General features: G+C 41.4%; 1 protein-coding gene across 1 annotated transcript in view; it reads right to left on the bottom strand.

Annotated features, from left to right (window-relative positions):
• Window positions 1–15909, bottom strand: part of UTP3 (UTP3 small subunit processome component) — a 40693-nt gene that overhangs the window by 1656 nt on the left and 23128 nt on the right. The window contains exons 7-15 of the mRNA XM_082273355.1: window positions 14193–14317; window positions 12872–13018; window positions 9353–9424; window positions 8596–8636; window positions 8415–8511; window positions 6882–7022; window positions 4432–4550; window positions 4293–4350; window positions 3887–3994 (exon numbers count right to left, since the gene is read on the bottom strand). Coding sequence (XP_082129481.1) covers window positions 3887–3994; window positions 4293–4350; window positions 4432–4550; window positions 6882–7022; window positions 8415–8511; window positions 8596–8636; window positions 9353–9424; window positions 12872–13018; window positions 14193–14317 — 908 coding nt within the window. The remainder of the gene's footprint in view (window positions 1–3886; window positions 3995–4292; window positions 4351–4431; window positions 4551–6881; window positions 7023–8414; window positions 8512–8595; window positions 8637–9352; window positions 9425–12871; window positions 13019–14192; window positions 14318–15909) is intronic.

Genomic DNA, 15909 nt, shown 5'->3' with positions numbered 1-15909 from the left:
CTGCAGCCAGTAAAATCTGAACTCATATCCCAAGCCAATCATTAGGCGGTGATGACAGCCCCAGAGTCCCCATTGTCAGCTCCCAGCCTTCTAGCCTCAAGGATTTCCTATACAGTGAGACATGCAGTTTGGTGGAAGTCGGGGGGACAGCTCTGAACTGGGCAGGCAGTGAGCAGATTTTCAATTCACACAACAGGTTGGCAGCCATAGAAAGCTTATTTCCCTCTCCCCAGTCCCGTCACAGACATGAGATAGGCCACCTAACATGAGATGATCATTGCAATGGCCAGCTGATGACTATATGAATACTGTGTGACCTCTGCAGAAGTCTGGCTGATTTATCTTGGAGGAGGAAACTATAATCCAAGATGGATTTTCCTGTATGATCAGCTTTATTTTCACAATATAAGGGCTTGTAAGTCGAGGGGCTTTTGTTTGTGTCAAAATTGCATCTCTCCCTATGCAAACCTATGGGAATACAAAATCAACTCATAATAGCTCAAATGAAATTGTCAAATTCTAAAAAAGCTCAGAAGCATCTCAAACTAATGCCACCATGGGCTGCATGTGTCCACTGAAAGTGCCCACAAAAAGTCAAAGCCTGTTCACCCAGGCCTTTCAGCTCGAGCCAGAAGCATTTGCTTGGCACTAAAATATACATGTCTATAACATAAATGTGTTAAAATTCCATGTTTCATTTGCCAGGTTGGATGTTCTTCCTTTACATTCAAATACGTCATGGTGCCACAGCTCAATTTCCTACTCAGCCTCTCCTGTGGACAACGGTTGTCCCAGGGTGCTCTTGATAAGCCACTTTCCGCTCTACATGGGACCCTGCTCATTACAAACTCTCCCAAGATTGAGCATTTGTGGGATCTATGGAAGGGTGACATGCTCTCTTTGGATAGGGTGGATTGGGAGAACTGCTGTTAAAAATCACGGGGACCCCATACAGCCTACCCGACTGGGCTCCCCAGCCGAAAGTGACTAAGGACAGAGATTATCTGCAACCTCAGATGCACAGATGGATGAATAGGAAGCACTCTAAGGCTTCCTGCTCATTCAAACTGAAGAATAGTAAATAAAGTTTACTATGCTTCAGTGATGAATGGACACATGAGTGATTAGTACAGATTACTCACTGTGTTCAATCAAGAAAGGAAAATTACATTTACCGCTCCCCATCCGGAAACATCAATCTGTGTGCCTGCAGCAGCTGCTGGCAGGAGTGGAGGGAAGCAGTCAGCGCTGCAGGGGAAAGGAGAACACAGGGGGGCCTGGACAAATGGAAGTGTCGCATGTGCTAGAACCACTGAGCTGTGGTTCAGCCCCACTCCCTCTCTCTCCTGATTGGCTAACTGACTTTGATTGACAGCCGTGGGAGCCAATGGCGCTGCTGCTGTGTGTCAGCCACTCAGAAGGGTGAGTCCCGGGTGGCCAAAGGACTCGTGAACATCGCTAGATAGAGATGGGGCTCAGGTTAAGTATTAGGGGGTGCTGGGGAGGCTGCTTCACACATTAGATTTTTTTTTTTAACTTATTGCATAGAATGCATTCAGATAAAAAAACCTGACTTTACAACTCCTTTCAGTTTGTCGATTCCTAAATTTCCGGAGCCGACTCTGTTAGGGATCCCTGATGACGCTCAACGACCCCACCACAGTAAAATATTGATTTCTTATCTTGTATTTTACGCCAACAGAGAAATGCTCTGTAAATGGTCATCCCCTGTGGGGTCATCCTGGGAAACGATGAATAATGCTGCTCTGCCCTCATACAAGCTGATGCATATTAATCGTGGGTGTCCTTGGAGGTATGACAGGGTTTGGCAACCATGGACATCCCAGTGAGCTGGGCCTAACTATGTACTCCCTTCATCCACTGGGAGCTGTGTTGGTGTATCTATGACCTTCTGTTTCTCCCCTGTGGCTTTCCCAGTGCTCACGGCCTTCTCTATGATCTACGAATGTTATAGTAACTCTTGACTGTATCTATGAGACGATGATGGATTATTTTTTGATTTTGTATGCATGTTCCATTTTTCTTTTATGGTATGCCTTGTCAATAGTTTATTTTTCTGAAATTATGTTATGTCCTTCAATAAAGAAATCCTGATTGCAGAATGATCACACAGAAGCACCGTGAAGGAGGGAAACTGGCCAACGATCACAGGTGATGGTTAAATATGCTGACAACTTGTGGTCACGTTAGCACTTGAGCCGTGCATCATTTACACTTGAGGCAAGCACTGATGGCTGCAATTATCCTTTAATCTGCACTCAGGCAACCATCTCTGCTAATCTTTCTGTAATGTATTTATTACGTTTTAATAAGCTTAGTGTTGAGAATGGAACACTAAATATATGTGATGCAAAGAGCACACAAAACTAGATTATACCCGATACAAAAAAAGAAACCCTAAAGTTAGTATTAAAAAAAAAAAAAAAAAAAAACCTGGCAATAATTGAGGCAGTTTAGTTTGGCTTATCACCTTTATCTAAGAGCAGCAGGAGATGAAGGGAGAATGAAGGTGTGCAGTCCCCGGAGCAGTTAAGCAGAACCTATTTACATTTCAGGTAGTGTGCTGGGCAAAATAAGTGTATAATATAGAAAAAGCAATTCTACACAGAACAGTTTTAAAATACTGCTCTGTGCAAAGCCATAAAGCAAAGCCACATAGTGTGTAATGTTACCCTTGGCAAAAATGCGCTTCAGCCCTGGCACTGAGCCCTCATAGGATTGTATGGGACGGTAGTGGACAAGGGGGCTGCTTCCTAGGATGGCCCCCATACAAATCCATGCAGACACAGAAAGAGCCAAAGAGGATTCCTGTCTGAGGTATAGATAACATTGCACAGGAAGCGGCTCTGTTACCCAGAATATGGGAGTGGGGGGATAATTCAGGAGAAATGCGGGAGATAAAAAAAAAAAAAAAACGTATGGTAGTCCTGGAATACGTCTGATGGACCCTAAACTAGAAGTACCCTTAAATTCATAACCTTTACACCAGGGCTCTAAACAGGGTCACAAATGATTAGATATTTATTTGATGAGGTTCTATACAGCAGCACATTGTCTGAGCCTCTGGTCTAGACTAGCAGTCTCCAAACTGCAGCCCTTTGGACACTATGCCATCCACTGACACCGACAAAGGGGAAATATTCTTCCCACTGACACCAATGATGAGGCACTATTCCTCCCACTGACACCAATGATGGGGCACTATTCCTCCCACTGACACCAATGATGGGGCACTATTCCTCCCACTGACACCAATGATGGGGCACTATTCCTCCCACTGACACCAATGATGGGGCACTATTCCTCCCACTGACACCAATGATGGGGCACTATTCCTCCCACTGACACCAATGATGGGGCACTATTCCTCCCACTGACACCAATGATGGGGCACTATTCCTCCCACTGACACCAATGATGAGGCACTATTCCTCCCACTGACACCAATGATGGGGCACTATTCCTCCCACTGACACCAATGATGAGGCACTATTCCTCACACTGACACCAATGATGAGGCACTATTCCTCCCACCAACACCAATGATGAGGCACTATTCCTCCCACTGACACCAATGATGGGGCACTATTCCTCCCACTGACACCAATGATGGAGCACTATTCCTCCCACTGACACCAATGATGGAGCACTATTCCTCCCACTGACACCAATGATGAGGCATTGTTTACTCCGAACTAGAACATTTTATAATCCCCACTAACTCTAGTCTGGCTCCTTAAAGTCTGAAGGAGAGTAAAAACTGGTCCTTTGTTTAGAAAGTCTGGAGACCCCCTGGTCTAGACTAGAAGTGGTTTACTATACAGAACCCTGTGATAGCCCATGTACACATAGCTGTCAAACATACCTGGCCCTTTCTGCGGATTTTGGCACGCCTGAACTTCTCTCTGTGTTTAACTCTGGGGTTTCGGTCAATCTTCTTCCTTTTAGGTGTAAGTCCTTTATTTTTCGCAATCTGAAAATCATCAAGAAAGGATTAAAAAACAGCAACAGATAAAAATCTTGCCTCATTTTCTGCAGGTTTTACACCAAGCAGACACAGAAATACAATACTGAAAACTAAGGTCATGTTGCAAAGGGTTACTCTGTCCAACAGTGATATTTCAGCTATCGGTGGAATCTGGTTGGCTTTCCTACCCTCTGTCTGCCTTAGTTTCCAATAAACCATGAGGTCATCATGTACTGCAGGGCACTACGCTCTAGCCTTATTATGGATAATCCAGTTATCCTGCATACTGTCTTAGTATTGTTACCTGGTAAGTAATAGCTCTCTTTGCATTGGGATCCATTTCTTCTGTTGGTTCCTCATCACTAGAAAAACACAAGTACATCTTAGAAGATGAAGCTGCCAATTATAACATACATCACAGTACACCAATAAATATTACATACATTTCCTCTTTTTTCCCACGTTTCCTTTTTTCTAGCAGTTTCCTCTCCATCATCTTGTAATAGCTCAGGGCATCTTCTTCATCCAGATCGGAGTCGTCTTTGAGCTCCTCTAGAGGACGCTGTGTAAAACACAGAAGTATAGAATTAGTAGCACTTACCAGGTTTTAAATTGGTTGTAAAGGCAGAATGTTTTTTTACCTTCTTGCAGTCTATGCAGAAATGTAAAAAAAAACCCGAGTGCAGCCTCCCCCCCCCCACCTTATACTCACCTGAGCCCGATCAGCGATGTGCATGGGTGCCAAGGCTCTCTCACTTCTCATTGGAAACAGCAGTGAGAGCCAATGGCTCAGGCTGCTGTCATTCACAGGCAGTGAGGAGGAAGCGGAGCCAAGCTGCGTTCTGTGTCTTATGCACACACAGAGGTGGCTCAGGAGCAAGCCCAGACGAGAGCCCCTGCCGGTGCTCCTGGCACATACTCCCACCCACCGAGTGCCCACATAGCAAGCAGTGGGAGGCACCAGAAGAGGAGGAGCCAGGCTGCTCTGTGCAAAAAACATTACACAGAGCAGGTAAATATAACATGTTTGGTATTAAAAAAAAAAGAACAGTTAGAATCACTTTAAATACAAAACAGCATCTGTACTTTAGCAAATGCATTAGAAAGAGGAGCCTCACTCCTCAAGGGGAAAGTGACTTGATATGTTTAAGGCACGTACACTAAATAGTGCAGAGTTTGTGAACTCCTGACCAGCACACCTACACTACAGAAATCATTTTAAACTTCAGCACACAAAAGATATTAGACAGTTCTGTCCTACCAAGCTTATGGGTACAGTTTGGGGAAGGTCATTTTCTGTTCCAGCATGACTGTGACCCTGCGTACAAAGCCAGCTCCATAAAGACATGGTTTGAGGAGTTTGGTCTTGAGTAGTTTGAGTGTCCTGCACAGAGCTCGGGCTTTAAGTCTATTGAACACCTCTGGCATGAATTGAAACATAAGGGGAAATTTACTAAAACTGGAGTGTGCAAAATCTGGTGCAGCTCTGCAAATAAACCAATCAGCCTCCAGGTTTTGTTATTAAAGATTAATTGAACAAGCTGACATTAGAAGCCGATTGGTTACTATGTACAGCTGCACCACATTCTAGAGTGAACCCGTTTTAGTAATAAATCTCCCCTATTGAAGATTGGGAGCCAGAGCTTCTCATTCAATATCAGTGCTTGATCTTGCAACATTTTTTGGGACACCAATTCCCACAGACAGACTCCAAAATCTTGTAGAAGCAAGAAAAGGGACAACTCGATATTACTAATAAATCAATATTGCTGGCGCAGCAATATTGATTTATTTGTTAACAAAGGTGTTGTAGAGTATTTGATCAAGTAAAATAAACTATAACACTAGCAGCGCTAAAAAAAGGTCCATTGAATAAACCAGTCTCCTTAATGACTCATAAACCATATAAAGTGCAGTGAGACCTATTTTTGGTCACACATATTCTGACTCTTTTTGTTTGCATTGATTTATTTGTATTCACTGGTGGTTTGTGTCAACACTGATTGCTAGCTGCCTTGTATTTAGTTATTCATTTTATTTTTCATTGAGGATTTGTATTTACTATATTTACTTTGATCATTGTGGTTTGCGCTGATTACTTTCCGTTTTTGAACTCGATATTACTGCCTATGGTTTTGGAATGGGAAGTCCAACAAGTCCCACGGGTGTCGTGGTCAGGCGTTCACAAATGTCTAGCTATACTGCGCACTCAACATCTCTTGAAAGCATTCAAATAAACAGATGCATATTGTGTTATAGATACAAGGCCCCTTTAATATTTGTACGACCTAAAAGTCACACGCCTTGAAGCAACGCCTGTGTAATCTTGAGGTCTATGGACCTCAAGTTGCATCAAAGTCGGACCAAAGTAGTGCAGAGACTACTTTGAAGTCACACAGATATGAGTGGTACTCATTGGAAGACATGGGGTACGACTTGTCATGGGACTCTGCAGTCCCAAGTCACACAAGTGTGAAAGGGGCCTAAAAGTGCTTTAGATCTAAAGCTAAAAAACACAGAATATATGATTACTGCCAACACATACATCTACTCATTAGTAAGATCCCTCTACTACTTCCTAGTTTACCTCCCGGCTCACTGAAGGTGATAATGGTAATTCATTGAATGAGCAGGCTGGGGTTAGAGAGCTGAAACAGGGAGTTCTATTTCTGAACCCGGAAGAGGAGTGTGAGTGTGTGTGTGTTGCCTGGCTGTGCAGTGTGTGAGACAGGCATAAATCATAAGACGGATCAGATTCACGAATCATGTGGTAACCATAATCTATCTATCTATCTATCTATATATATATATATATATATATATATATATTTCTACTGTGTTATTAGCCTTTTACCCATTGTTAAACTTGGCATACACCGATTCCACAACCTACCTTGACAGCTGCTTTCTTGGAGGCTTTTGGTCGATCATTTTTGAGTTTAAATGCACTTGGATTTTTCTGGAAATCTTCACTTAGAAGCAAATGTATTTCTGGAGATAATCTCTGATCCACAACTGCCAACTTGTTTATCAGCTGGAATGATAAAAGTATATGGGGTCATTTTTTATTTTTTTATAAACAATACAGTGATAAAAAAATAAATAAAAATTTAGGTAGAATTCCAGGCTATACCCAACTAATCTTGAAAATGCTCCCTCGCCCCTCCTAACACCTATGCTGACTAACTGGTGTAAAAAAGGTTTACGTACGTATGCTTCAGTCTGGTAACAATCTCCCCTGCATCAGCCAGTGGCAGCTGCAGGGGAGAAAGCATTTGACAACAGCTAATTATGGCTGGGAGCAGTGATGTCAACCATAACGCTCCTTATGGCATATCCGTGGTCAGCGCTCCCTCTAGAGGACACAGGGGAGCCAGATCACATGGCCGGACTGGAGTGGAGAGAAAAATAGGTATAATATATATATATATATATATATATATATATATATATATATATATATATATATATATATATATATATATATATATATATATATACACACATACATATACATATACATACACACACACACACACACACACACCTATCTTTCTTTCATAGGTTACTTAGCATAGGAGAGGGGAAGAGATCATTTTTAGGATTACTTACATATAGCCTGGAATTCTACTTAACACAAATGTGACAAACTTCAAAAGTATCAGAACAAAAAAAATAAAATAAAAATAAGAAGGACTAAACATTCCTTTTGTAGGATAAGATAAGAGATTCAACCAGAAGTACAGCCAAAGCTCGTTTGGCTGTACTTCTCCTGTGGATCACAGGAGTGCAGTTCGTTCTGCAGTCCTGTGACCTGTTTTCAGCCAACAGCGGGCTGGCAAGGGAAAGATAGCGACCATATGGTTGGGATCCACCCAGAAGCCTAGATTGGTACCCGCCTCAGCCTCCTCGCTGCACTGCTGGGAGACTGAGACAGCCGCTTCTGCCCCCTCCACAGCTCAGCACTCCAGAGAGAGCGGAGGCAGAGCAAAGAGCCAGAGACTGCTCTGCTCAGAGCTGTGGGGAGAACTGAGTGATCAGCGGTGGTTGATCGCTTGGTTCTCAGCCTTAGAGAAAGCAGGGGACAGATGCAGCATCGCATCCATATAGGCAAGTATGATTTAAAAAAAAAAAATAGTAATAATTATATATATATATATATATATATATATATATATATATATATATATATATATATATATATATATATATATATATATATATATATATATATATATATATATAGATAGAGGAAAGGAAGAAAGCCATACTTCTCTTTTAAAAGAAGCCTTGAAATAAAAAAAAAAAAAAAAAAAAAAAAAAAAAAGGTACAGTGGGGGGGGGGGGGTTTATTATTGGTTATTCCGGAACTAAATGAACAATGTATCAGAAGAAGTAATGAGGATACAATACGTGGTGTACTCACATTTCTATATGTGACCAGTCTTTCTATGACAGGGTGCCCAGTGATCGGCAGTCTCTTGGCTTTTAAAAACAGGTAATAGCTGATATTTGTGCAATAACTAGAAAAAGGGAATAGGACGTGAATTACAAATTGTGCACAGAAAGGGATAAAACACTAAACAGAGGCCCATTATAGTACTTACTTCATATACAGCTGGAATTTAGTCTGCAGGTAGGCACTACCCTGAAAAACACAATTGCGTATCTCTCAATCTTCCACAGTGTAAACAGAAATAAAAAGAACATGCTGTGTACAGATTGTGCTTTACTGTTCCCCCTCTCCTTTAGAGAAGGTCTATCAGTTCCATTTATTAAAGAAAACAATTGAGGGTTGGAGGCAGTTTTTTATTTTATTTTATTAACTTTTTAAACTCCTAATCTATTTTCTAGAAGCTTGGATTTAGAGCGATACCATTTTTTAACTAGATAATAGAGCAAGCTTTGCTTGCCTCTTCTTAAGGCCTCATGCACATTGAACGTTTTTGCCAACTCTCCTATACACCTTTCCTCCTGGCAGCAGAGTTTTGGCAAAAAAAAAAAAAAAAATGCTTGGTGCTTGTAAACATGTAACACATTTAAGCTCGTCAAGTGCTTGTGCATTAAGTCATTTAATTGGCCAGAATAATTGGACCTAGGCAATCCAAGCGAAAGGAGAAGTGGGAACCTGTCCAAACTAGATACCTACTGCCTCCAAAAAAATAAATAAATAAATAAATCCATCCGAATGTGGCAGAAAAGAGTGGGATGAGGAAAAAGAGCGGAACCGCCACCTTTCGTGTGAAGTTCAGCTTTACGTTTACCACATTACTGACACACAGAAAATACACAGAAACTGCATCAACTTGTAAAAGCAATTATTTCCTTTTCAGAATCCCTGCCTCCCTTTTATTAACCAAATACCTTTCCTTTAGGGATGGTCCTATTTTTCACCATCTGCAACAATGGTTCCAATTCATTTTTCACCTCTTCTAACTGGAAATAAAAAATAGAAATTAAAGCCATAACATACCAAAAACTGCAGACAACACAATGCAACCTTCTGTAATAAACTACAATAATGATGATTATTGAAAACTTGAACAAATGAAAAAAAGGCACAATCTTGTTTTCAAAGACTACATCGCTATGTGTACTTTTTACACCCTATTCATAGAAATATACAAATTCTTACTTAATGCAAACTGCCAAATGTCAGTTAAAAGCAGAAGTGTCTCTGCTCTGTCTGCACATAGGCTGGAGAAGAGGGCCTAATAATCCAAAAAGGTAGACAACCTTGGCACCCAAGCTGTGCTGAAACTACAAATCCCATCTTCTCCTGGCAGTCGTGCCTGTGGCTGTCAGCGTCTTGCAATACCTCATGGGACATGTAGTTCCACAACAGCTGGAGTGCCAAGGTTGACAACCCCAGGAATCGGTTAAAGGGGTTCAGAAATTCAATAGGTTGGTGTGAAAATACAAATCTGAACAGACCTCAAGGTTGGCTTTAGTGTGGTGATGGGTAAAGAGACAGAGCATGCCAGCATTGTAAAGCATAATAAATAAAAAATAAAAAAGAATAATAAAAATAAAAATAGTTTATCGACTCATAAAAGTAGTATATTATGTGCATATACAGGTGCATCTAATAAAATGAGATCAAAGTTATTTTCAGTAATTCAATTAAAAAAGTGAAACTCATTTTATATAGATGCGTTACACACAGAGTGATATATTTCAAGCATTTCTTTCTTTTAATTTTGATGATTATGGCTTACAGCTAGTGACAACCCAAAATTCAGTATCTCAAACAATTAAAATATTACGTAAAACAAAAAAAAAAAAAAAAAAAAAAAAAACTTTAAATACAGAAATGTTGGCTTACTGAAACATATGTCCATGTACAGTATAGTATGCACTATACCAATACTTGGCCGGGGCTCCTTTTGCAGGATTTACTGCATCAGTGAGGCATGGCATGGTGGCAATCAGCCTGTGGCACTGCCGAGGTGTTATAGAAGCCCAAGTTGCTTTATTGGCAGACCTTCAGCTCATCTGCATTGTTGAGTCTGGCATCTCTCATCTTCCTCTTAATACCCCACAGATTCTCTATGGGGTTTAGGTCAGGCGAGTTTGCTGGCCAATCAAGCACAGTGATACTATGATCATTAAACCAAGTATTGGTATTTTTGACAGGTGCCAAGTCTTCACTGACTGTGGAAAATTAACACTGGACCTCATGCAACGTAGATTCTGTGCCCCTCCACTCTTCCTCCAGACTCTGGGACCTTCATTTCCAAATGAAATGCAACATTTTCCACAGTCAGTGATGGTTTGGGGGAGCCATGTCATCTGCTGGTGTTGGTCCACTGTGTTTTATCAAGTCCAAAGTCAGCGCAGCCCTCTACCAGGAAATTTTAGAGCACTTCATACTTCCCTCTGCTGACCAGCTTTATGGAGAAGCTGATTTCATTTTCCAGCAGGATTTGGCAGTTGGCACCTGCCCACACTGCCAAAAGTACTAATACCTGGTTTAATGATCATGGGATCACTGTGCTTGATTGGCCAGCAAACTCAGCTGACCTAAACCCCATAGAGAGAATAGAGAGAATCTGGGGGGTATTGTCAAGAGGAAGATTGAGACACCAGACCCAACAATGCAGAGGAGCTGAAGGCCGCTATCAAAAGCAACCTGGGCTTCCATAACACCTCAGCAGTGCCACAGGCTGATCGCCTCCATGTCACGCCGCATTGATGCAGTCATTCATGGAAAAGGAGCCCCGACCAAGTATTAAGTGCATACTATACTGTACATGGACATACTTTACAGTAAGCCAACATTTGTTGGCTTTTGTTTTTCTTTATTGGTCTTAAGTAATATTCTAATTTTCTGAGATACTGAATTTTGGGTTCCCACTAGCTGTAAGCCATAATCAATAAAATTTAAAGAAAGAAATGCTTGAAGTTTATCACTCTGTGTGTATTGAATCTATAAATATAGGAGTTTCACTTTTTGAATTGAATTATTGAAATAAATTAACTTTTTGATGATATTCTAATTTTATGAGATGCACCTGTAAATCTTTCCTCAAAAGGTGGCTAGAAGGTCAGGAACCTCCCTGCTAAGCTAACAGTCCATATTCCCATCCCAAATGTTCCTGGAATGAGCATCTTAAAAAAGTACCGGGTGCTGCAGCAAACTGGATACTGGAGCATACACGACAGTGGAAATATTCGCCAGCACACCATGGATCCTCAGAATAAGTCCGAACTGTTTTCATTAAAGATCACATGAAAAACAGAGACATGCAATGTTTTGGAGCCGCACAGGACCCCTTTGTCAGGCATGTGATATCACATGCCCTGGAGAGGGAGTTCTGCACTGCACTGAAACATTGCACTTCTCGGTTTGTGGTGTGATCTTTCTTCAATAAAATCTATTGTGACTTATTCTGAAGATCCGTGGAGTTTTGGCAGCTATTCACACGGTGTCCTTGCTATAGCTGGTCTCCCAACGGGATGAAAACTGCATGTTGCACACCTGGCTCCCAACAGTGCGCATTCTCATCTGACCCATGTCTGGGGTATTGTGTCAGCATGGGAATAGTCAGCAGAAGCCCAAAGAGCAAACAGGAGGCAAGGCAGTAGTACATAGTGTTGTCAGTCTCCTAATGCTTTGCAACCTTATATCGAAAGCAGCAGGATTTCTGTATAAATGTTGGGGACAATTAAAGCGCAATTCCACACTTGTTGAGAAAAAAAAAAAAAAAAAAAGAAAAAAAAACATTCTCCTCTGGGTGATCTCTGTACATTGCAGGGATTTTAACAAACTTTGTTGCAGATTCCTACCTTTTGGTATTTTGAAACTGTTTGTTCCTCTGTGCTGAATGGGTCTAATGGGAGTGGTTTCATAATTATCTATCAGCTGTGGCAGCTGCAGGTTTCTAATGTGGGAAGCTGCTGGGTCTGCATCCCTTTAGACGTGTTCCTATTGGGAGTATCTCACCAAAAATGACATTTTTGTTGCAGGGGATGCCAGAAATCTAACTTGTATCTTAGTGCAGACTTCTGGGAAAATTGGTGAGCCAATCAAACAAGCAGGAAATGATGTTTCTGGGGTGTGGTCAGTATACATTCTGTGTACAGAACACCTCCAGGCGGCCATATTGCATTGCATTTTCAGAAAATTACAACAGCTGCAGATTGAAAAGGAAGGGTCATTTTTAATAACATTCAATTACAATAGGACTTGTGTCGCAAATGAATACGCTATATTGTTTTTTCTTTATTTGCTGATTTTTTTCCCCCATGAAAGTGGAGTTACCCTTTAAATCCAACTACCAGTCTCTCAAGGGCAGACCAATGTGACCCCTTCGAGCACTGACTGTGATAGAGCGATGGTCAGTTTTTGCTCCAACACTTAGCATGATGTCAGTACTTTACCTTAAGCTTCAGATCCTGAGTAAGTTCCAGCAGCTCCGGAGATTCCTTCTTCAGCAGTTTGCGTTTCTCCTTATCTGACATTTTCTCCAAATCCTTTACAATCTTTTCCTCGGACAGCTTCTCATCACTCGGTTGTTCGCTAAATTCCTGCAGGAGAGAGAGCAGAAAATGTTAAAAAGGATACTTGGGAGGTCCATTTATATATTTTTTTTCATAGAAGACACATACACATATATATATATATATATATATATATATATATATATATATATACACATATATATATATATATATATATATATATATATATATATATATATATATATATATATATATATATATATACACACACACATATATATATATATATATATATATATATATATATATATATATATATATATATATATATACACACACACACACTTACTTTTTTTTTTTTTTATTCCTACAGGAGGGAAAAAAAAAAAAAAAAAAGTACCTGTCGCACCAACTGTGTTGCTGGAGGGGCCAGATGTCCTATCCCTCATTGCATTCTGTGGTTCCCTCTGTTAGCCCCTACATCACTGGAGGACATAGCAGTGACAGAGGACTGGCAGATGGGACTCTGCACCTGACACTCCCTGAAGTGTGTCAGGTGCAGTAGACCGTTTTGGAGCAGTAGCTCTTCAACAAAGCGAAGGGTAGTGGTGTGGCTGTGGGACAGGCAAGTATGGAGTCACCTTTATAGGGAGAAAGGCAACTAGGAGGAAGTCTTGCATTTGGGGCCCAATCTCTGCAACAGAGCTATTCCTCTAGAGATACAAAATACTCATTTTTTTATATCATTTTAATTAGGCTCCCAGATTATATATGGATTTTTTTCCCCCATACACATGAAAATACAAATTCAACCTGCAAAAAACAGGTTGACAAAGCATGGACTAGTACCCCCCCCCCCCCAAACCCTTCCCCTGCTTAAACATCTGTATGCAATAAAGGCTTTTTTGGATCCAACTACTGGGAATGCAGCCATCCAGACTCCCTTTCATACTGCAGCTGCGACTGGGCACGCACCCCAAACCACAGAGATCATGTCGCTGTTGCCAGCTCACCTTTGAGCAGTGCGAGTATGCGTTTGCCTGCAGAGCTCTCTATGCAGGTTCACAAACACTGTTTTTTGACTTCATAACATTTAAATGGTCTGCTATTGCTCCAGTTTTACCCTTGTGCATGATCCACTTTGCAGGGATTCCATACCCAAGCTTGGCATTCAGCCTTTTTGAGCCCTGGTTACAAAGATCTTTTTCAATCCATAAAAATTGAAGTATATTCTATTTACCTGAAGGAAATCCAGGCCATAATCTTCCTCACTGAGGGTCTTTGCCAATCGTTGCTGGATGCTTTGTGCTTCCTCCTCTTCTTCTTCAGCCTCCACCTCTAGCTCCTCTTTGCTTTTTTTCTTTTCTTTATAAACAAAAAAAATATATATTTTTTTTGACAAGATTACATTTAAAATACTTTCTAGTACTGATAAAGATTTATAGACACTCAGCTGTTGCTATTCTAAAAAGGTAGTCAAGCAGTCAGGGACTGGGTGAATTTTGATCAGTGTGTGGCAGTCACCACTAAAAATGGATTTTTGTAAGATCTTACCGTAAAATCCTTTTCTCTTAAGCTCATTGACAGACGTAGTCTTCTTGATTCTCAAGAGCTGGGTTATGTTGTCTCCGCAGGAGTAGGACTAGGCAGAAAGACAAAACGTTCTGGCTCCACCTTAGGGGCAGTCCCTGAGGGTATATCCTCCCTCTCTCTGCTACAGGGAATCAGTTCTGTTCTAAAGCAGTAACAGAGAATTTAACCCAACCCAACTCAATGATAGAGGGGCGGGTACTACGTCTGTCAATGAGCTTAAGAGAAAAGGATTTTACGGTAAGATCTTACAAAAATCCATTTTTCTCTATCGCTCATTGACAGACGTAGTCTTCTTGATTCTCAAGAGCTGGGACATCCAGAAGCAGTGCCACAAAATGAGGGGTGGGATTGACAGAATCAAAATCCAATCTAGAAGGCCCAACCGGAGCCAACCAGAAGTATCAAAAGGACTCATCGAGTAAACGGATGAGACCTACCCCACAAATCCTCGAGGTAGACCAACAGTCTCCTCAAACAGTGGCCTGCAGGAACCTTGCAGCCAGAAGAGGCATCTGACGATGCCATCACATAAACCTTATACAATATTGTAAAGGTATGAACCGACTACTAAACAGTCGCCTTGAAAACCTGAACCACTGACGCCTGATGGCGGAAGGTCCAGGAAACTCTAAGCGCCCGAGTAGAATGCGCCTTAACAGGGAACGGGGGATCCCGACCCTTAGATAAAATAAGCCTATACCACCGTCTGTCTGATCCATCTAAAGATGGTCGCAGCAGAACAGGCAACCCCTTCTTAGGGCCATCCGTGATCACAAACAGTGAATCCGTCTTACAAATTGAATCCGTAGTATTCAAGTATATCCTGATCGCCCGAACTACATCCAAAGAATGCCATGCAAATTCTCAAGGATGATTGGGCTAAGGACATAGGAAGGACAATACACTGTCCTTATTCAATGAAACTTTGAAACCACCTTAGAAGGAAGGATGGATTCGGATGAAGAACAACCTTATCCCTATGAACCACCAGATCTGGGGAACAACAGGATAATGCAGCCAGTTCTGACACCCTGCGTGCAGAAGTGATAGCCACCAAGAAGACCACCTTCTGGGATAAAGTAAGCAAGGGAATCTCCCTGATATATTCAAAGGGAGGTGTCTGAAGAACCGACAGCACCAAATTAAGATCCCAGGATGGTAACGGCGCGTGCACTGGCAGAGCCAGGTGTCGCACCCCCTGGATGAAATTCCGCACCAAGGAATGAGTAGACAAAAGCTTCTGAAAGAAGATAGCAAATGCTAAAACCAGACCCTTGATAACACTCAAGGCCAGCTTCTGCTCAACTCCCTGTTGCAGAAAGCCAATATTCGGACTACCGAATAAAGATGTAGATGGAACCCAA

Source organism: Pelophylax lessonae (assembly GCF_965119305.1).
Source record: "Pelophylax lessonae genome assembly, chromosome: 12".
In the NCBI taxonomy this organism is placed as follows: domain Eukaryota; kingdom Metazoa; phylum Chordata; class Amphibia; order Anura; family Ranidae; genus Pelophylax; species Pelophylax lessonae.
Note: the sequence above shows the minus strand (reverse complement) of the source record. Positions and strands in the feature narration are given on the sequence as shown.